At 38.2% G+C, this 23,895-nt stretch overlaps 1 protein-coding gene across 1 annotated transcript; it reads left to right on the forward strand.

Annotated features, from left to right (window-relative positions):
- Positions 1–316: 316 nt before the first annotated feature.
- Positions 317–3,734, forward strand: LOC137246983 (uncharacterized). The gene is made up of 2 exons (XM_067778050.1): positions 317–561; positions 2,416–3,734. Exons 1-2 carry the CDS (start codon positions 495–497, stop codon positions 2,967–2,969), a joined length of 621 nt encoding a protein of 206 aa, XP_067634151.1. The 5' UTR covers positions 317–494; the 3' UTR covers positions 2,970–3,734.
- Positions 3,735–23,895: the final 20,161 nt, after the last annotated feature.

Here is a 23,895-nt window from a genome sequence, read left to right on the forward strand (position 1 = left end):
TCCTACTACTATATGGAAGTGTGATATTTCTTTGCCCGTTACTGTATGTCTGACATAGCAGCGCAAAGCGTGGCTGGGTTTGCAAATTAATTATGTTAAACAGATTTAAATAATCACTTCTGGGAAACGCCAAATGTAGCTTCTATGCAAATACAAAATATTCAACAATAAAATTTGCTTCATTTTGCGTTTCAATAAAAATTTATTTTCACTATCGTTTTGGAGAAATTATTATTAACAACAACTGCAATTTATATGAGCGAAAGTATTTATAGTTTTTAATAGTTCCTATTTGCTAATAAAAGAAGTGCGAATATTAATCTGTGGTTTAGTCGAAAAGAAAAAGTTACGATAACAAAACTTAGTTGTAAATCTATACATGACTGAGGCGGTTAAGAGCGTGATAAAATTTGAAATCCTAAAGAAAGTGAACATTTATAGGGATATATAATTCCACCTAATAAAAGAAGTTCCATAAATATAAAAATTTAAAAATGCGACAAAGTTTACTACTTTCAACAGCTGTGATAACGTTTATTACCTTCAGTTTACCGGCAGAAGGTAAGAACAAGAGTGGTAAAGTAAATACTAAGAATTATGAAGTAGATGTTAAGTGACAGATTTGTGTTTTCGATACATATAATCTACTTTTTTTTGCGGGAGGACTGAAAAATGCCTAATTCACTATATTTACCGTCGCAGCAGCCGTGTGTCCGTATACTAAAAAACAACTACAGTTCCGGAACCGTCGCTCACTTCGGTACCACTTTCGCATTACTTCGAGGTGGCGTTCCTTATTTCTCATTTTTTGAGAAACTACTGTTGTCCCTGCGTTCAGGTTCCCGCTATTTGCTCTGAGTGTCGATTTGCTTTGCCTGCGCATTTCTCTGCGTTCCCTCTCAGCATCAATCAGGCGTGCCATGATTATAAATGCCATTTTGCTCACTGCAGTCCAGCATTCCTTCTTGTGGCACATTTGTGGTACTAAATTTCTCGTGGTAGGTTCCTCCCCAAAAGCTCTATGCAAGGTGAGTCTTTCCTCGTGAAAACGGGGGCAGTAGTACATGACGTGTTCTGCGTTTTCTAACTCTGGGGTACACCTTTGGCAAAGAGGATCTGCTTCTATCCTATGCTTCCATAAATACTCTTTGAAATCGCCATATCCACTCAGTAGCTGCATGAGATGGTAGTTACGTTCGCCGTGCTTCTGCTCATTCCATTGAGCTACGTCCCAAACTAACGTGAAGGTCCAACGCCCTTTACTCGAGGCCTCCCACAGTTCTTGCCACTTAGCTATTGTTTGTGTCCTTTCTCTTATCTTGCCGGCTTCATATGGTCGCTTGATATTAGTGTTATACAGATTGTTCATTTCGCCTGCCAGTAAGTCCACTGGGATTTTGCGGGTTAGGACCAGAATCGCGTCATTTTAACCTACCTAAGCGACATTGTACACTACTTAGATTAATAACTTTTGCTGATACTCTCGTTGCTGGTAGGATAAACAATTTTGACTCCCTTTGCTTTGGTAATTTAATCAATAGTTGTCTGAACTGCTATGTTTCCAAGTTATTATGGTTTCCGTAGTGTGTGTCTTTATGAGTCCACAGTCTCACGCGGCCCATACACCAATACAAAACAACCTTTGTACACAGCCGGTCACCTAAAGACTTTCGAATCTAATGTGAGAAAGTCTAAGACCGTGCAATGGTGTCAAGCCTTGCTGGTATCCAAAAGGCACATCAGTGTCTCACTTTGCTAGGACCCTGGGCGCTAAGGAAAATCTATGAATACGAGATTAGGGAAAGATACTTGCTCTGCACCAACCAGGTCAATTACGCGTTATCAATTTCCTTATGGCCATGTTTGGATAGTTGGATAGGAAAGGAACTAGCTTCCTCCTCCAATTTAAACAAATATGCGGACCCTCTCTGCTTACGGGTATTATCAAAGGTCCTCGCACTATTGCTCCAATGCTTCGACGGTGTCGTATACCAACAAGCTCCTTTTGAAGAAGCTGCCAGGATGACTAAGAAGAGGAGTAAATTTATCACTTTCTCTGCCGATGTCCAGGACTAAAAACAAGATGACTAAGATTTCTATGCACACAGTTTTTCGAAAATCCGTTAAAGGTTTGGAATGTGGACTATTCACTCCCATTTATGTTCATCAGAGAAAGCAAGTGGTTCGTTGAGGACTACTAGGAAAGGGTTCGATTGGATGAATGTGACGTCCGGCTCTCGCTGTACGCTCTCACAATGGACAAAAAGTCTTCGAGTGGAAATGTGGGTAACTCTTACGCCCGTACTATTAATCTAGCCTAACCTAACCTTTATAATTATCAAATATTTTTCTACTTTCCAATAATTAATAATGAAGACGCCAACTATTAATAATATATCCTCCTATTTCTTTCAGGAAAACGCATAACTCTAGTACCGCTATCAGCCAATGAAGTCTATCGCATACTACGTCAAGTAGGACGTGAAAATGCTGTTCCAGAAGGTCGTGTCATATCACAAGGTATAGCTGCTGTTTCCGGATTTACTGCAGGTTTGGCCAAAGGCATTGGTGGCTCAATATTATTCGATATAGCTGCAGGTCTATTGCGTGCGCAAAATCAAACCGTGCAAACTCAAGAAATTTGTTTCAATAGTCGCAGTTTGAATAATATAAATGATGATTATTATGATGACAGTGATGATGATGATAATAATGTGGACTATGCAGCACTCAGTAGGCAAGTGGGTATTGGTGGGACTGGTGGAACGGGAGGTACTGGTGGCACGGGCGGTACTGGCGCTGGTGGTGTAGTTACTATTGGTACTGGCGCTGGCACTAATACGAATTTCGGTTCTGGTACGAATACCATCTCGAACATTTTAACACAAACAGGTCCAAGTTCTGCGATAAATTGTATTGTAATTCAGCAGCAACCAGCAGCGGCAGCGACTGTTGGAGCGTTTGGATAATGAATGATGAAAGAGGATGATGAATTTATGTAGGAACGCCCGTAAACTTTGTCCTGCATTTATTTGTCAGTATTCCAATTTGTTGGTATATTTATTTACTGTAGTTTTAATAAAAACAAATTTAACATTCTGAGTTTTCAAGCCACTTAAATTGAAGATTAACAGCGTTTAAGATTAAATTGTTCCAAAGTCTTAAATTTCCATCAACGCACAGATGCTCGTCTTTAATTTGTAATAAACTCACAAAGGCCAGTTCTTGGTGTTCACTTTAATTGAATTTTATGATAGTTCGTGAACAGATAAAGACTCACCCAAAGGCTGGAATTTCATAAATTTCTCTTGCGCCACTCAATACGTAAAATGGTAATAAATACAAAAGAAAATAACTTACAAAAAGCAAATACAGAAACAATGGAATAAAGAAAGTAAAGACGAAAAGCTGTATAGATAAGCCCATGTATGTATATAAATTTGTATGATATTCAGATATACATATTTACATATGCATGCCCCTCATATTAGCATTCGGTTAAGAGATATAAATAACTATGAGCGTACCAGGTGACGCAAAAGGAAATATTATGTTGAGAGTTAAACTGGTTAATATTTCAAATGCTTTTTGAGTGACTATCTGTGGAGCTAGAGTCTTGAAACTTGTAACATATTGTAACGAATTTAGTGCAATTCCCCTTATTTGCAACCTTCTACTAACGTTCGTATCGCTAAACTCTTGAATAAATGACTCCAATATTCAATAATGCAAAATGGTCTTTATTTAAGTACTTCACAATAATACTGATACTTCACAACTAATAGCTTGCTTAAATCAAACTGATTGTCGTGCCTCCACTGTCACTGCTTTTATATTGTGCGGTTTCCTCGTTGACATATTTCTAGGCGCTTCTATTTCCAAAACTTGCTAGTTAGTTATCAGCTATAAAATTACTCAGCTGTAACCACGATTTTAAAGCTTCTCTCATTGCATACTTTCGGGAGTATCTCAGATATATGTGGTTGTGCGTTGCTTCTCCGCTACGTGTACGTACATATGTGTAGACATAACGATTGATTCGTTTATATAGATACAAGTGACTGTCTGCTTTATTGTTGTTGTGACTTCATTTACTTAGCATCAGACTAGTGATGTGAGTATCACTTAGTGTCACTAATATTCGTCACAATATGTATATTAGGAATCATGCTATTTAAAAATGTTTCCAAACTGAAATTGACAAACTGCCCAGACTATCCCAAAATCAGCCTTCTCAACATCGCATATACGTGCTTGTCTAGCGGGCTGTGCTAAAAATTAAAGCCCACCGCAAATCGTCTTATAGGGTTTATCAGGTTAGCTTTAGACCTGGTAAATCTACCATTAACCATATTGTTGTTGTATTAACAGTGCTTCGCCCCATTCAATGGTCACGACCACTTACAAATGTCATCAAAGTCCTTTAACGGGAGTCCAAGGAAACTGACTGTTTAAACAGGGGCGGACTATAGGGAGATAGGTGTTAGAGGCGTAGGTTCCACATTATAATTGAAAAGATGGTTGGTATTATTGGGGACACATCGCATGCAGGACATATATTACGTATATCGGCTTTGATTATGGACAAGTAAGAGTTTAACCTGTTACAGTATCAAGAATGAAGTTGGGCCAGGGTGACTCGTGTCTCCCTTGGAAATATGCTTTCTTCTTCTGCAAGGGTGGGATATGGCATATTAATAACGGGGTTCACTGCGCGTCCTGACAAAGGCGTTTACCGATTCTGTGTGGATTTGGCTAAGGGCCTGCTTATGCTTGCCTGGATCAAACGGTTGTGCTGGCAGGTACCCGATCTCGTCATAGTACCTTAGGAGATGTTCCCTTAATCACCGTGGATGCGGAGCTAAATCAAGCAGTTGTTTGCTAGGATGTCCTGGTTTGTGACAATTAAGCAAAAACTGCTTGTTGAGAATTTCGTTGTGCTCCTTAATATTGAGCTCTTTGGCCTCATTATGGAGGTGGTGTTCGGCGATCATAAGGAGACATTCGCTGGCAGTTCTGATTGCAATGTTTTGAAAGGTCTGTAGTCTTTTCCAGTGTGTAATTTTAAGCCCAGGCGAACAAATTGGCGACGCGTAGCTCATGAGCGGCCGCCCAGTTGCTTTGTACGTGGTTAGCAACGTTTCTTTATCTTTTACCCATTTGCTGCCGGCAAGCGACTTGAAGATTTTGTTGCGACTTTGTACTTTAGAAACAATCTCGGTGGCATGAGCCTTGAAGGTTAGAGTATTGCCGAATGTTACCTCTAAGATCTTAGGGATTGGATTTGGTATGACACCATCGATGCGTACGTCCAATATTTGCGACATCTGTTCCTTCCACGTTGTGAACAGGGTGGCCGTGGATTTTGACGGTGATAATGACAAGATGCGTGAGGTGAAGAAACCGGAAAGATTGGGGATAGCCGTTTATTTTAGAAACTAATTCATCAATTGAAGGGGAAGGACTTGTAGCCATAAGCGTGCAATCGTCAGCATAGGAAATGATGGTAACTCCTTCTGGTGGGGAAGGGAGTTTTGATATGTAGAAATTAAACAGAAACGGGGATAGGACACCACCCTGTGTAACCCCCTTTTTAATTTTTCTGGGTTTAGAAAATTCGCTCCTAAATTGAACTGACGCATGACGACCATTCAGATATGGTCCATCAACCATATTTTCATTATGCATCGCATCTTGAAACAAACCGGCGAAAAAAATATTTGACACACATCACCTCGTGGTCAATATCAAAACCACCTTCGACAGCATGAAAAAGAGCTGCATATATTCCGCTTTGTCTGAATTTGGTTTCAATGCAAAACTGATATGGTTGTGCAAAGTCACGCTGATCAATAGCATCAGCACAGTCAGAATTGCGAAGTTCTGCTTACTCCAAACTGAAAAAAGAAGCGGAAAAGGTGAGTTTGGTGGTGAATGAGGACAAGACAGAGAGTCAGCCCACCAAGCCTCTGTTAGGAACCAGCATGAACACAAGCAACAACAAATAAAAAATAAATTCCATACGCGAAAGCCTTCAAAGAGATTTTAGGCCAAGCTTGTCTTCCAGTTTGAGTCGGGATGATGCCTATTCATCTTGTCAGGCGGGGAGGAGTGCGCTTATTGCTTTAAATATATGAAAATATTTGTTATAAAGCAACAAGTGTACTATTGCAGACTTAATCCTGCCCGAAAATTACATATTGTAACGAATTTACTTGCAAATCCTCTTATTTGCAACCTTCTGCTAAGTTCGATTCACTAAACTGTTGAATAAATAAATCCAATATTTAATAATGCAAAATGGTCTTTATTAAATTACTTCACAATAAATAACTCTACTATTGCCCGACAGATTGCGTGCTTAATCAAAACTTATTGTAGCGCCTCTACCTTTGGTGCTTTTATACTCTCTGATTTCCTCGTTGCATCTTCTAGGCGCTTCCAGAATTTACTTAGTTACTGCCATATAATTATAACTACAGATGCACGTGTATAGCTTCTCATATGCGCGTGTATTTGTGAGTGACACTTCCACAATTACAATTGCGTACTTTTGGGAGCATATCAGATAAGATATCTGCATGTGTTTGTGCATCTCTTCTCCGCTGCGTGTACGTACATATGTGTAGACGTTATGATTGATTCGTTTATGTAGATACGTAATTATTGAGTTTTGGATGTGCATACAAGTCACTCCCAGTATCGGCCTAGAGATCACAGTACCCCTTAATGTTGCTAATATTCGTAGCACAGCCCTCCACCTAAATCTCATCGTCCCGATCAAACAAATCTCTCGACCTAAACACCCCTAGCATCTCCAATTGTACCACTCTTCTACTTCGTGGTTTCCCAATTGTGTGTATGCGGTAGATGGTATCACTGATCTTCTTCACAACTTCGTACGGGCCTTCCCAACTGCACCGCAATTTGGATGGAACACCTTTACGCCGGTGAGGGTTGTATAGCAGTACCAAATCTCCCTTCAAGAAACCTTCCGAATTCTTGTTCTCGTCGTACCTGTGTTTCATCGTACTACTCATTACCCTGGTTCGTTCCCTCACACTCTGTTGTTTGGCCAATGAACTACTTCGTAGAGCTTGCGCTTGACGGATTTGCTTTGCATAATCAGTATCGTTCCGACGATTCACGACAGTAGTGTACCCTGGCTTGAAACCACCCTTGCATACTTTCTGCGAAATTCTTTCCCTCGCTTTAGTGCGTCCGTTAGTGCTTTTCAATGTCAGTGTTTCTCTCACAGATACCATCGGTTTTGATTTGCTTGGCCCATTTGTTCCATCAACCTTTGTTCGATCTACTTTCCTTGACTTTCGTGGTCTCTGTCGAATCTCCTCCACCAGCATTCGCTTAGTGCTGAACCCTTTTTCCAAACTGAAGTTAAGCGGCACATCCTGGTTCTCATAACGCATCACCGTTCTCTGCATATCGATCTTGATGTCATGGTCAACCAAGAAGTCCACTCCCAATATGACTTCATCAACAATCTCTGCCACAATGAATTTGTGTAGAACCATGACTTTCCCAATTAAGACATATCACTTCTCCCTGGACTTTGTTGTACTCGCCTGTGACCGTACGCAACCTTGCTCCAGGTAATGGCTTTACTCTCCTATTGACCAAATCAGATCGGATTAAGGAGTGAGATGCGCCCGTATCTACAGTCAGCACATGCTCCTTGCCATCCAGCTTTCCTTTGACGCCAAGACTGCTCGATTTGCTACCAATTTGCGCAACAGATATCACAGGACATTTAATAGCTGGAGCTAGCTCTCGATCTCTATATCTTACTCGGTCTTGCTCATTCCTTCCATCTTTGTTATTAAGACCACCCATACTGTTGAAACCACTAGGATCAAGATCGCAATGACGTGCAATGTGACCAGGCTTCCCGCATTTGAAGCATTTAATAACTCTTTCACTCCGCTTTTGCGATCCTTTCAGCGCCTCCAATATTGCGTCTACACACTCTGGCCTTTCTACTACCACACGACATGCTTTGAAAACTGGCTTACACAGAAGCGACGCTGTTTCCTGAATTAGAGCATGTGTTACCGTTTCTGCGAATGTTAGCTTTGGGTTTGCGTATGTGGCTCGATTTGTTTCGACGTCCCGTATGCCATTTATAAAGCTCTGAATCTTTACATTTTCAGTGTATTCCACGGGTGCGTCCGCATTCGCTAAATGGGCCAGCCTTTCAACATCCGATGCAAACTCTTGCAATGTTTCATCAGGCCTCTGGAAGGGGTTCAGTAACTCCATTTGTTATATCTGTCTGCTATGCTCAGTTCCGTATCGTCTCTCTAGAGCACCCATCTATGCTTCATAACAGTTCCGTTCGCCCTCTGGAATGGTTTGTAAAATCTCAGCTGCAGGCCCTTTCAATGCCATGAACAGTGTAGTAGCTTTATCTTCAGCATTCCAGTTGTCACTGCTGCGGTCCTCTCAAACTGAATCTTAAACACCTGGAAAGGAACAGAGACGTCAAAAGATGAAGTTTTTACCTTCGGATTGTTTGCTGAAACGGCTGGGCGGTTTCGTTGCAACTCCTATATACGACCTCTCAAAGCTTCTATCTCGGCATCCATTTTGTCCTCGAGCTGTACAATTTTTGTATTCTGTGCTTCTAACTGCAAAGACATTTGTGCCACCTGCAATGATAAGCGCTCCTCTTGTGCTTCCATCTTGGATGTAATCTGTGTCGAGATTTCTGAAATACGCGTTTCTTGTGCTTCAATCTTCGATGTTATTTCTGATGACATTTCTGCAGTACGTGCCTTCTGTTATTCCATTTGTGATGTTATATTTGTCTTTTGTTCTTTCAGTTGACATGACATTTGCGACGACATTGATGTTACTGTCGATGTTTGTGCAGATATTGCAGCCAATATCATGTTCAAGTCTGTGCTCGTAACTGTCTCCGATGTTTCATTTTCCTCTTCAATTTTTGTTTCCTCCTCGCCATCCACGTTAACTCCTTCTGCTTCCATTGCCTCTCGTAGTCGTGCTAGAAGTTAGATTTTTATGCCGCTTGTATTCAATCCACGGCTCTCCAACTCCTTCTTCAGCTGATGGATCTGCAATTCACTCCACTTTGCCATGTTCAAGTTGTATTCGAAGTCTTCAGAATTTATTCAACAATTCCTGTTCTGACACCAATTGTAACGAATTTACTTGCAAATCGTCTTATTTGCAACCTTCTGTTAAGTTCGAATCACTAAACTGTTGAATAAATAAATTCAATATTTAATAATGCAAAATGGCCTTTATTAAAGTACATGACAATAAATACCTCTGCTATTGCCCAACAGATTGCGTGCTTAATCAAACCTTTGTTGCTTTTATACACTGTGATTTCTTCGTTGCATCTTCTAGGCGCGTCCAGAATTTACTTAGTTACTGTCATATAATTATAACTACAGATGCCCGTGTATAGCTTCTCATATGCACGCGTATTTGTGAGCGACACTTCCACAATTACAATTGCATACTTTTGGGAGCATCTCAGATAAGATATCTGCATGTGTTTGTGCATCTCTTCTCCGCTGCGTGTACGTACATATGTGTAGACGTTATGATTGATTCGTTTATGTAGATACATAATGATTGATTTATGGATGTGCATAAAAGTCACTCCCAGTATCGGCTTAGAGATCACAGTACCCCTTAGTGTTGCTAATATTCGTAACAATATTTTACCTACATTAAAAAAGTGAGCTTCGCTTCCCTTATTCAAGAGCAAAGCCTAAGGGCACAGCAAACATTGCTCTCACAAACAATATTTGTTCGATGGGATTTGCGTGTACTTGAGATGACAATGCAGCGCATTGCATCGACACTCTCTCACTCTTCGTGCTTTTAACATTGTTATTGCAAAGAGTGGAAAAATAAGCATCACTCTCAGAGTATCACATATTGATTTCTTTTGTTGGTGTATATTTTATATATTAACTTCATTTGGGTGTGTGTCTGCCTTTGGTAGCGATAGTCTATTTACTCTACATAAAGTATAATCAGGTCTAAGTTTAACATGCTATGTATTGCTTTGTAATACAATAAGTATAATTAGGCCTTCACTCTCTACACCACTATCTTATATTTTATCTTCCATTGATACCTCTTTATTTGCCATCCCCTATTCCATTTGTCTGCTTCCAAATTCCACTCCCATCCCCGGTATCATTCCAACTCTCAAACACACTCCCACAGCCACACCAACATCAATACCACTCCTATTCTTATTACTATTCCTATTCCTATTCCTATTTCCATTCCCATTCCCGTTCCCACTGTCATTCCCGTTTTCGTCCACACTCCTATTCCCATTCCCATTCCCGTTTCCGTTGCCACTCCCCCTCTCATCTCACTCCTACTGCCACTCCATCCCACTCCCACTCGTATTACCACTTCCCACTCCCATTCCCGTTCCCACTCCCACTTTCCTTTCCATTCCCGTTCACACTCCCACTGCCAACGCTCCCACTACTACTCCCCCTCCCATTCTCACATCAATTTTTCATATATTGAATATCGATAACAGATATCGAATACTTGATTGCTGGGTTAAGTGCATCCTTGAACCATCACGAACGAAAAAAAAAATAATTTTTATATAAGTATATAGATTCTGAGCGGGTACGAAGTTTGTCTGCTTAGCTAGTTCCGAATAGTTTAATCACATTTACTCAGTTTCCAAACCTGCTCTGGACTTCTAAAAATAGTTTCTAATCAAGACTAGCCAAATTGGTCTAGCCGTTCTTGAGTTTAAGTGCGCAATTTATTTATTTATATATAGATATTTTGCTCTAAATGTATTTAATAATTTGAAAAAATTTCAGCAGCGTAACATCAAGACGGACAGCTGTAACGATTATACCTTGTAAATCTCTTCAAAGCCTTTTGTCCCGGAAGTGGGATTTACAACCCTACTCCTGCGATAGTTCAACTGTTAGAACCATATTTGGCAAACCATGTTTCAGCTGTTGTGCAACTTTGATAATTTCCCGACAAGAAATCGATAACTTTTTGATATCAAATTGATAACTTTTGTATAGCAAATCGATAAGATTCTTCGCTAGACGCAACACTTCGGTAGCAAGTCGATAACTCGTCTTGAGTTAGTCGATTATGCTTTCCTATATGCACACACCAATCATACACTACGCCAACACTTACCTTACCATAAGCAAGTACCAAAAAGTTTTACCCCCAGCGGGTTGGTGCTTGGAATATACCCGCCGCACATATGCCTGTCGTAAATGGCGACCAAAGTACCAAATTGACTGAAGACGTTGTATAGCCAAACCCCTTCGCCAACTTAATTGTCAACCTCACCTACCCGTGGCGAATACTGTTTTTTTTTAACAGCCGAAGCTCTGGCGACCCCAAGTTTCTCATGGATATATGAGGTAAGAGGGAGAGATGGCCTTGAAGGTTTCATGTGGTCATATTAAGACGTTCCCGAGATGGTCGGGCTAATACCCTAATGTTGCTTGTTACTACAATGTATCGGCTATGCATCCGTCAAATCATCATGAACATCGATAACAATCCTAAAGGCCTTCGAGGAGTATCCTTATCGCTACAACAACAACAACCAAAAAGTTTTTAGGTACATTGTTTTGTGTTACCCTGTATTCTGATAAAAATCGTATTCAAATTGCCCTTTTTTGTTATCTAAAGAATGTTGATATGTCTATGCAGTCTCGTATGATTGCATGTAAATATGCGCATTGAAGGGTTTAACGTAGCGTAAGTGTTGGCGGAAATGATTCTAAACGCCTCTTCGTTTGACGACGTATCACTTTTGAGCATTCCCACCATTAACACCGTTACTATGTGTTGAGTGGAGAAAGAAAATAGACATTAGACTGACTTTCAACCGCCACAGTGATTTCACAAATACAACGAATCGGAAGTTTGTGGTTGTGGGCAGGAAGCGTCGGGTAGTCGGGCTCAATGAAAGTTGGCAAATGCGAAACAATGTCCAAGTATGATGCTGCAGGGGTGAGGCTTGTATGAGGCTTGTCAGACCTTTATATCTACCAAATAAAATGTCTGTTTGATTGTCAGCTGGTGTTTCGTTGTTGTTTTGATCAAATTTCTTTACTAGAAAAGGCACTGATATGTGTTAGCCAAAAATAAAAAAGGCCAGTGAGTGTGATAACGAAGCGTTTGTTTGTGTGTGTGAATTTATACATATCCATATACTAAATATATAAAAGCTTTTTTGTATACACATATATATATAACAGTAGACTAGTAGGTATATATACATATGTATGTAACTACTTGTAACGCATCACATCGTTTGAAGGTTGCTAATAACTGATGACAAGGGCATGTATTCGAGACTCATTCCTTTTTTATGAATATTAAGTGTTTATTTGCTCACTCATCTAAAAAGTCACTTTATGAGTGGCAACTGACTCTATAACTGAATGGTAAGTTAATGGGCGTAGAAATTGTGGGGATGATAGAAAACTTTCCCTGCCAACGCCATACGTTACGGGCTGTTTTCAAAAGTAAGCTTTAAGGTTTGTTTCTCCGATAAAAATAGTTTTTGTGAACAATATTTGATTTTATAGGCCCTAAAGTTTAGACGAGAACACGGTTCTAAGTTTTTCATGTATTTATTTGTTATCAGGAACCAAAGATAATTTTTTTTCAATCCCAAAAACTTTTCGTAGAAAGGAATTTTTGATGTCCTGGTATATCTCGTGCTGTTCTCTCCAAGGGCCAATGATGCCCTAATTATGTTGGTCAAAAACCATAGCAATGGTTAAATGTAAATAAATTTGTTATCAATCGATTGATCTAAATATTTAGCTGCTTTAAGTTCTCGTGCTCCTTTTAAATTTTTCCTTCAAATTGGCTGGACTGGACCTACATGTTTTATGTCGAACGGCATTTGCAAGGCAGAGAAGCTTTTCATGACAGAAATACACTCGGAGTGTTTGCCAAATCACTGCAAAGTAGTAACCGATTTGATAAAACATTCGGTCCTATAAAAGTATTGGGTTCCGAAAAGTAACCGGTTCTAAAAAAGTATTCTGTTACGAATAGCACTAATTTGGCTAAAAAAGATATATAGTTCCAAAAATGGTACCGGTTCAATAGAAGTATTTGATTCCAAAAGTGTATTTGTTTCCATAAAAGTATTAGGTTCCGAAAAAGGAACCGGTACCAAAAAATTTCCAGTGCCATAAAAGTATTCGGTTCATAAAATCATTCTGTTACAAAAAATACTAATTGGGCTAAAAGGTATTTAGTTCCAAAAGAGGTTCCGGTTCCAAAGAAGTATTTGGTTCCTTAAAAGTATTCGGTTCCGAAAAAGGAATCGGTTCCGTACAAATTGCCAGTGCCATAAAATTATTCGGTTCCAAAGAAGTAACCGGTTCCAGAGAAGTGTTCGGTTACAAAAAGCTTTAATTTGGTCATAAAGACATTTAGTTAAAATAAGGGTACCGGTTCCATTGAAGTATTTGGGGCCAAAAAATATCCGGCTTCATACAATTTTTCGGTTCCGAAAAAGGGATCGGTTTCAAACCAAATTACCATTACACAAAGTATTAATTACAATGGCATTTAATTCCAAAAAAGGTACCGGTTCCCAAGAAGTATTTAGGTCCGAAAAAGTATTTGGTTTCATACAAGTATTCGGTTTCGAAATGGAATCGGCACTATAAATGAGCTCGTTTCGTAAAAGTATTCTGTTCCAAAAAAATATCCGGTTCCACAAAAGTATCTGGTTTCATAAAAGTATTCGGTTTGAAATCAGTAAATGTTTCCATAAAAGTAACGGTTCTAAAGAAGCATAAAAAACAAGTAAGGAAGGCTAAGTTCGGGTGTAACCGAACATTACATACCCAGTTGAGAGCTATGGAGACAAAATAAGGGAAAATCACCATGTAGGAAAATGAACCTAGGGTAAACCTGGAATGTGTTGTTTGTACGATATGGGTATCAAATGAAAAGTGTTAATGAATATTTTAAAAGGGCGTGGGCCTTAGTTCTATAGGTGGACGCCTTTTCAAGATATCGCCATAAAGGTAGACCAGGGGTGACTCTGTAATTTGTTTGTACGATATGGGTATCAAAGGAAAGGTGTCAATGAAGGTTTTAAAAGGGAGTGACCCTTAGTTGTATATGTGAAGGCGTCTTCGAGATATCGACCAAAATGTGCACCCGGGTGACCCAGAACATCATCTGTTGGGTACCGCTAATTTATTTATATATGTAATACCACGGACAGTATTCCTGCCAAGATTCCAAGGGCTTTTGATTTCGCCCTGCAGAACTTTTTCATTTTACTCTACTTAATATGGTAGGTGTCGCACCCATTTTACAAAGTTTTTTCTAAAGTTAAATTTTTGGCGTCAATAAACCAATCCAATTACCACGTTTCATCCCTTTTTTCGTATTTGGTATAGAATTATGGCATTTTTTTATTTTTTCGTAATTTTCGATATCGGAAAAGGGGGCGTGGTCATAGTCAGATTTCGGCCATTTTTTATACCAATATAAAGTGAGTTCAGATAAGTACGTGGACTGAGTTTAGTAAAGATATATCGAGTTTTGCTCAATTTATCGTGCTAACGGCCGAGCGGAAGGACAGACGGCCAACTGTGTATACAAACTGGGCGAGGCTTCAACCGATTTCGCCCTTTTTAACAGAAAATAATTATCGTCCTAGAGTCTAAGCCCCTACCAAATTTCACAAGGATTGGTACATTTTTGTTCGACTTATGGCATTAAAAGTATCCTAGACAAATTAAATGAAAAAGGGCGGAGCCACGCACATTTTGAAATTTTCTTTTATTTTTGTATTTTGTTGCACTATATCATTACTGGAGTTGAATGTTGACATAATTTACTTATATACTGTAAAGATATTAAATTGTTTGTTAAAATTTGACCGATTATACTAATTTTTATTAGGCCTATATATAGTAATAGGCCAAATTTCATCATGAAATCTTTAACGACTGCCACATTACAGCTTGCAAAACTTTGAAATTACCTTCTTTTAAAAGTGGGCGGTGCCACGCCTATTGTCCAAAATTTTACTAGTTTTATATTCCGCGTCATAAGTTCAAGTCACCTACCAAGCTTTATCTGTCTTTGGTAATGAATTATCGCACTTTTTCGGTTTTTTGAAATTTTCGATATCGAAAAAGTGGGCGTGGTTATAGTCCTATATCGTTTATTTTAAATAGCGATATGAGATGAGTGCCCAGGAACCTATATACCAAATTTCGTCAATATATCTCAAAATTTACTCAAGTTATCGTGTTAACGGGCAGACGGACGGACGGACATGGCTCAATCAAAATTTTTTTCGATACAACCAACCGTTTTTCATGTACAACCAACCGTTATCCAATCAAAGTTAATATACTCTGTGAGCTCTGCTCAACTGAGTATAATAAATGTAAGGCGCTATAACCTCCGAAAAGATCTAAGGCCGAGCTTCTCTTCCAATTTGCGTCGTGCTCCTTTTGATTTTCCGAAGCGGACCAACTTGTTTTATGCCGACTCCGAACGGCATCTGCAAAGCAGATGAGTTTTCACTGAGTGCTTTTCATGGACCCGGAGCGCTTGCCAAACACTGTCGAGGGGCGACCCCACTTAGAAAAATTTTCTTCTATTTGAAAAATCATATTTCTAAAATTTTGATGTTGCTTTGCACGGGGTGTGAACCCAGGGCATACGGTGTGGTAGGCGGAGCACGCTACCACCACATCAGTAGCCGCAACCAGTTCCATAAAGTCACTCTGTGTTACAAAAAATACAATTTAGGCTAAAAGGTATTTAGTTCCAAAAAAGGTTCCGGTTCCAAAAAATATTTGGATCCAAATAAGTATTAGGTTTTAAAAAAGTATTTGGTTCCTTAAAAGTATTCAGCTCGAAAAGGAATCGGTTCCGAACAAATTTTCAGAGCCATAAAAGTATTTGTTTCCAAAAAAGTAACCGGTTCCATAATAGTATTCGCTCACAAAAGGTATTAGTTCGGATACAAAGGTATTTAAGTCCAAAATAGGTACCGGTTCAATAGAAGTATTTGGATCCAACAAAGTATCGGTTTCATAAAATTATTCGCTTCCAAAAACGGAATCGTCTCCACAAAAGTAACCGGTTCCATCAAAGAATTCAGTTACAAAAAGTACTTCGGACAAAAAGGTATTTAATTCCAAAATAAGTACCGGTTCCATAGAAGTTTTTGGGTCCAAAAAGCGTTTGGTTTCGTAAAAGTATTCGGTTCCAAAATATTATCCGGTTCCACAAAAGTATCTGGTTCCATAAAAGTATTCGGTCTTAAAAAAGTGATTGTTTCCATAAAAGTAACGGTTCCAAAAAAGTAACCCTTTCCATAAATGAGTGCTGTTCCAAAAAAAAAAGAAAAGTAACCGGTTCCATAAAAGTATATGTTTCCAAAAAAGCAACAGGTTTCATTAAATAATATGTTCCTAAAAGGTATGCGGATCTATAAATGTAGTCGGTTCCAAATCAATACCTCGTTCTAAAAAGTTAACCGGTTAGAAGTTTTCGGTTTCAAAAAAGTAAGGGATTTAAGTACTTAACAAACTATTAAGTGGTTCCATAAAAGTATTCTGTCAAAAAAAAGTCATCGGTTCCATAAAACTTTCCAGTTCAAAAAAAATAATCGGTTTATACAAGTAACCTGTTGGAAAAAAGCACACGGTTGAAAAAGAAACCGGTTTCAAAGATAAACTGGCTTTAGAAAGTGAACGTAACCGTCTCTAGAAACCGATTCAATAAACTGGCTCAAAGAAGTCAATTCTAAATAGAATCGGTTAAAAAATTAAAGGTACAGAAAAAGTTACTGAAATATTTAGAAACTAAACTGGTTTCAAAACGGTAAGCTTGTCCTTTAAGATTGTAACCGGTTACAAAAAGTTATATATTCTAAAAATGTAACAAGTTACAAAATTGGAGGCCTGGCGCAAGTAACAGGTTTCAAAAAGGAAAAAAATTGTCCCAAATTGAGTGCTTGAAAATTTTAACCGGTTCCAAAAGTAACCGTTTACCTTAAAATAGACGCTTTGAAAATTTAACTGATTTTAAAACGCTAAAAAATAGACGGTTTTCCAAAAGGAAAACTTTAAAAATTTATAAGGTTTTTGTTGTTATATCGGCCTACTGATTTTAAGATCGCGGGTTCGAATCGAGCTCAAGGCCTAACAATAATTTTTTATCATTATTATTGTTATGATAAATTTTTTCTTAATTGAAAAAATTTTTAAATTAGAATAGAAGAAAGAAAAAATTTTTTTTTGACAATATTTTTTTGTGAATATCAATTGGCACGAACCAGAATAGAAGTAGGATTAATGAAGACAAACAAAAAACCGCTGTGGTGGCTGAATGGTTATAGCAGCGGCGCCTAAACGTTGCCGATGAAGGAATTTAGCAGTTCCCGAAATGGATCTATACAACGAGCTTTGGCAGTTGTCAAAAAAAAATTTTTTCTTTCTTCTATTCTAATTTAAAAATTTTTTCAATTAAGAAAAAATTTATCATAACAATAATAATGATAAAAAATTATTGTTAGGCCTTGAGCTCGATTCGAACCCGCGATTTATAAGGTTTAAAAAAGCGTAGTGCTAGTTTTTTTATTTTTTCACCTTATACCTACATATATTGCTCTCCCCATTTTGTAGAAGCCCCTGCCTAAAGCAGATACAATCGCATTCTATTTCTAAGTATATAAATGTCATCTAATCATTTCACATAATAACACCCACCAGAAGTATAAGAAGATAAAATAAAAGAAAAAGTTAGCTAGGGTAGTCAAAAATTGAAACGTTGGCTGTCATAATCAGCAACAACAAATGCAACAATATAAGTACATATATGTACATACTTGCTTCAGAAAATAATAAAGCAATTGAAATTCATTTATAAGGAGCTTGTCTTTTTATGATATACTTTTTTCTACGACTGTAGTCATTAATTTTCTTGAATTCCCTTTTTGACAAGTTCATTTCAAGTCTTTAATAAATGAAGTTATTGAATGACTTTAGCGAATTTCATATTTGAGGACTAGACCATGTCGGGGGTGGAAATAAAAAGTCCCAAGTATCTTTTTATCTTTATCCATCTTGAAAGAATTCGGGGTAAGTATTATATTTTCACAGAGGTACATATGTATGCACATAAAAGTACTAACGGATGTTGCTCCATGTAATTTTCCCTTAAAATAGTTAAAGACACTCAGGCATCCCACACAATTTCAAAAATGATTTACGAAGGTGTATATTCCAACCGATTTCGGTAATGATAGTGACGTAGCGGTTTAGAAGCTGTCTAAAGAGTGCCGGTGACGCTGTTTTTGTCCGTCCATCCGCTTAAGCGGCAGTTACCCACGAACGTACGTACAAAAAACGTGTCAGCTGACACGACCTATCTTATGAGTGTGCAATGTAAACGAAAACTCACCGACGTACAACGCCCGTACGTACGTAGCTCGGAACGTAGAAATCAAAAAAATTTTGATGTTTTCCGTAAGATCTTGTCAGCTGATCGCTCTCTCACTAGACAGAGTTGCCTAGTAAACGTTTGTGCGCTAATTTTTGACCGTTTGCAGTTTTATGCAAAAACACCTAATTAAAGTTTGAAAAATTGGGAAAATAATTCGAAATAATTATGTAAAAGTGCAGATTATAAATATGTAATCTATTTATATTTATTTAATATACATTCCAGCCTTTTACAACATCAAAAATTAAATTGGAAAAAGTAGATGTTTCCATAAGCATGCATGCAAAATGGACAATGGCAACAGTGCTTATCTGTAAACAATACACACACAAATATGTTATGTACATGTACACAGACGCACACATTGATTCCTACGGGCTTGAGGGTTCGGTCAAACGTGTTTCGTACGACAAACGTCCGTACGTATGGCACACGTCGGTGGGTAATTGCCGCTTTACTCGTTGCCATATTCCTGCATTTCAGAAACCCAGAAAAGTCTGATTATTTTATGACTTCCTGCTGACTGTAGTGGCTTCTTACAGTCGCCGCCATGACCGCTGCTTGTATTTTTTTCAGCAATACTAACGCTTTTAGGATGCATCTTACCACAGATGTGTTAAGCCACAGCTCGCCACTCTTCACTGTACTTTTTCCAGGTTCCTTTTTTCAATATTCGGTAGCTAACTAAGCTTGATATCTATTTTAACACCGGGATATTTTATGCATGGGAATGCCGGTCTGATCGAGGTAACGCTAAGCCCACTTTAAGCTGCAAAGATCTACATCTCCCTATGTCATCTCCATATTCTGCTATCCTCAATATATTTCTATTTAGTTCGAGTGGTATTTTGTTTAGACCAACAACCCATAGTGGTAGGATAGAGAATAAGCGCAAGATTTTATTCGCTCCTATTTTTAAATTTATACCTTTCATGAACATGAAATTGTATATTAACTTTGGTCCGATGTTTGTAACGTTGAGAAATATAGAAGATAGACTCACCATTAAGTATACCGAATTGATCAGGGCGACGAACTGAGTTGATATAGCCATGTCCGTCTGTCCGTCCGTCTGTCTGTTTGAACGCAAACAAGTCCCTCAAATTTTGAGATATCTCAATGAAATTTGGCACAAGGTTGTATTTTGTTATAATATTAGACATTTGTCGGATTCGGTAGGATCGGACCACTATAACATATATCTCCCATACAATCGATCGTTCAGATAAGACGACTTTGGTCATTCCTGCCGCAATTTAGAAAGTATAAACGTGAAACTCGGCGATATATATTCTAATATATCATAGAAGATATCCTGAAAAAATCACTTTGATCTGAGCTATATATATCATATATATCCCATTCAACCGATCGTTCAGATAGAAAGATTTTTGGCAATTTCTCCCTTAATTTCCAATATAAAAACCTTAAACTTGGTGATATTTATTCTAATTTATCATAGAAGATTTCATGAAAAAATCATTTCGATCGGAGTTATATATAATATATATCCCATACAACCGATCGTTCAGATAGAAAGATTTTTAACCATTTCTCCCTTAATTTCCCATATAAAAACGTTAAATTTGGTGATATTTATTCTAATATATCATAGAAGATTTCCTAAAAAAATCACTTTGATCGGAGCTATATGTATATAGTGTATACCTATCCCATACAACCGATCGTTCAGACAGAACGATTTTTGGTCATTTTTCCCTTAGCTTCCAATACAAAAACGTGAAACTTGGTGATATTTATTCTAATATATCATAGAAGATTTCATGAAAAAATCATTTCGATCGGAGCTATATATAATGTATATCCCATACAACCGTTCATATAGAAAATTTTTTAGCCATTTCTCCCTTAATTTCCAATATAAAAACGATAACTTTGGTGATATTTATTCTAATATATCATAGAAGATTTCATGAAAAAATAAGTTCGATCGGAGCTATATATAATATATATCCCATACAACCGATAGTTCAGATAGAACGATTTTTAGCCATTTCTCCCTTAGTTTCCAATGTAAAAACGTGAAACTTGGTGATATTTATTCTAATATATCATAGAAGATTTCCTGCAAAAATCATTTCGACCGGAGCTATATATAATATACATCCCATACAACCGATCGTTCAGATAAGGGGGTTTTTTGCCATTTTTTATTTTATATTTATTTTAAAAATCGCTTAGATATGTACACCTGTTCACTATATTATTCTTGTCTTATACATCCGATTATTTGGATATTACGAACGGGATAAGATTATTGTTCAGCCCCATTCATGAAAGGTATGAAGTCCTTACTTGTTATACTCAGTTGAGCAGAGCTCACAGAGTATATTAAGTTTGATTGGATAACGGTTGGTTGTACATATATAAAGGAATCGAGATAGATATAGACTTCCATATATCAAAATAATCAGGATCGAAAAAAAATTTGATTGAGCCATGTCCGTCCGTCCGTCCGTCCGTTAACACGATAACTTGAGTAAATTTTGAGGTATCTTGATGAAATTTGGTACGTAAATTCCTGGGCACTTATCTCAGATCGCTATTTAAAATGAACGATATCGGACTATAACCACGCCCACTTTTTCGATATCGAAAATTTCGAAAAACCGAAAAAATGCGATAATTCATTTCCAAAGGCGGTTAAAGCGATGAAACTTGGCAGATGGGTTGACGTTATGACACAGAATAGAAAATTAGTAAGATTTTGGACAATGGGCGTGGCACCGCCCACTTTTACAAGAAGGTAATTTAAAAGTTTTGCAAGCTGTAATTTGGCAGTCGTTGAAGATATCATGATGAAATTTGGCAGGAACGCTACTACTATTACTATATATGTGCTAAATAAAAATTAGCAAAATTGGACGAAGAACACGCCCACTTTTTAAAAAAAAATTTTTTTTAATTCAAATTTTAACAAAAAATTTAATATTTTTACTGTATATAAGTAAATTAAGTCAAAATTCAAATCATGTAATGATATGATGCAACAAAATACAAAAATAAAAGAAAATTTCAAAATGGGCGTGGGTCCGCCCAGTTTCATTTAGTTTGTCTAGAATACTTTTAATGCCATAAGTCGAACAAAAATTTACCAATCCTTCTCAAATTTGGTAGGGACATAGATTCTATGACGGCAACTGTTCTCTGTGAAAATGGGCGAAATCGGTGGAAGCCACGCCCAGTTTTTATACACAGTCCACCGTCTGTCCTTCCGCTCGGCCGTTAACAAAATAACTTGAGCAAACAACGATATATCTTTACTAAACTTAGCCCACCTACTTATCTGAACTCACTTTATCTTGGTATAAAAAATGGCCGAAATCCGACCATAACCACGCCCACTATATCGATATCGAAAATTACGAAAAATGAAAAAAATGCCATAATTCTATACCAAATACGAAAAAAGGGATGAAACATGGTAACTGGATTGGTTTATTGACGCAAAATATAACTTTGGAAAATCTTTGTAAAATGGGTGTGACACCTACCATATTAAGTAGAAGAAAATGAAAAAGTTCTACAAGGCGAAATCAACAGCCCTTGGAATCTTGGCAGGAATACTGTTAGTGGTATTGCATATATAAATAAATTAGCAGTACCCGACAGATGATTTTCTGGATCACCTGGTCCACATTTTGGTCGATATCGCGAAAACACCTTCACATATACATCTAAGGGCCACTCGCTTTTAAAACCCTCATTAATACCTTTAATTTGATATCCATATCGTACAAACACATTCTAGAGTCACCCCTGGCCCACCCTAATGGCAATATCTCGAAAAGGCGTCCACCTATAGACCTAATGCCCACTCCCTCTTAAAATGCTCAGTAACACCTTTCGTTTGATACCCATATCGTACAAACATTCTAGAGTCACCCCTGGCCCACCCTATTGGCGATGTCTCGAAAAGGCCTCCACCTATAGACCTAATGCCCACTCCCTCTTAAAATGCTCAGTAACACATTTCGTTTGATACCCATATCGTACAAACATTCTAGAGTCACCCCTGGCCCACCCTATTGGCGATATCTCGAAAAGGCGTCCACCTATAGACATAATGCCCACTCCCTCTTAAAATGCTCAGTAACACCTTTCGTTTGATACCCATAATGTACAAACATTCTAGAGTCACCCTTGGTCCACCTTTATGGCGATATCTCGAAAAGGCGTCCACCTATAGAACTAAGGATTACTCCCTTTTAAAATACTCATTACCACCTTTCATTTAACACCCATATCGTACAAACACATTCTAGAGTCACCCTGGCCCACCCTAATGGCGATATCTCTAAAAGGCGTCCACCTATCGACCTAATGCCCACTCCCTCTTAAAATGCTCAGTAACACCTTTCGTTTGATACCCATATCGTACAAACATTCTAGAGTCACCCTTGGTCCACCTTTATGGCGATATCTCGAAAAGGCTTCCACATATAGAACTAAGGATTACTCCCTTTTAAAATACTCATTACCACCTTTCATTTGATACCCATATCATACAAACACATTCTAGAGTCACCCCTGGCCCACCCTAATGGCGATATCTCGAAAAGGCGTCCATCTATAGACCTAATGCCCACTCACTCTTAAAATGCTCAGTAACACCTTTCGTTTGATACCCATATCATACAAACACATTCTAGAGTCACCCCTGGCCCACCCTAATGGCGATATCTCGAAAAGGCGTCCACCTATAGACCTAATGCCCACTCCCTCTTAAAATGCTCAGTAACACCTTTCGTTTGATACCCATATCGTACAAACACATTCTAGAGTCACCCCTGGCCCACCCTAATGACGATATCTCGAAAAGGCGTCCACTTATAGACCTAATGCCTACTCCCTCTTAAAATGCTCAGTAACACCTTTCGTTTGATACCCATATCGTACAAACATTCTAGAGTCACCCTTGGTCCACCTTTATGGCGATATCTCGAAAAGGCTTCCACATATAGAACTAAGGATTACTCCCTTTTAAAATACTCATTACCACCTTTCATTTGATACCCATATCATACAAACACATTCTAGAGTCACCCCTGGCCCACCCTAATGGCGATATCTCGAAAAGGCGTCCATCTATAGACCTAATGCCCACTCACTCTTAAAATGCTCAGTAACACCTTTCGTTTGATACCCATATCATACAAACACATTCTAGAGTCACCCCTGGCCCACCCTAATGGCGATATCTCGAAAAGGCGTCCACCTATAGACCTAATGCCCACTCCCTCTTAAAATGCTCAGTAACACCTTTCGTTTGATACCCATATCGTACAAACACATTCTAGAGTCACCCCTGGCCCACCCTAATGACGATATCTCGAAAAGGCGTCCACTTATAGA

This window comes from Eurosta solidaginis, chromosome 3 (genome assembly GCF_040869045.1).
Source record: "Eurosta solidaginis isolate ZX-2024a chromosome 3, ASM4086904v1, whole genome shotgun sequence".
In the NCBI taxonomy this organism is placed as follows: Eukaryota; Metazoa; Arthropoda; class Insecta; order Diptera; family Tephritidae; genus Eurosta; species Eurosta solidaginis.

What these genes read in the sequence shown, in the direction of transcription:
- LOC137246983 (XM_067778050.1), top strand. Translation starts at nt 495, where the DNA reads ATGCGACAAAGTTTACTACTTTCAACAGCTGTGATAACGTTTATTACC. An exon ending in CTTCAGTTTACCGGCAGAAG is followed by an intron (nt 562 to 2,415) that starts GTAAGAACAAGA and finishes TATTTCTTTCAG; the next exon opens with GAAAACGCATAACTCTAGTA.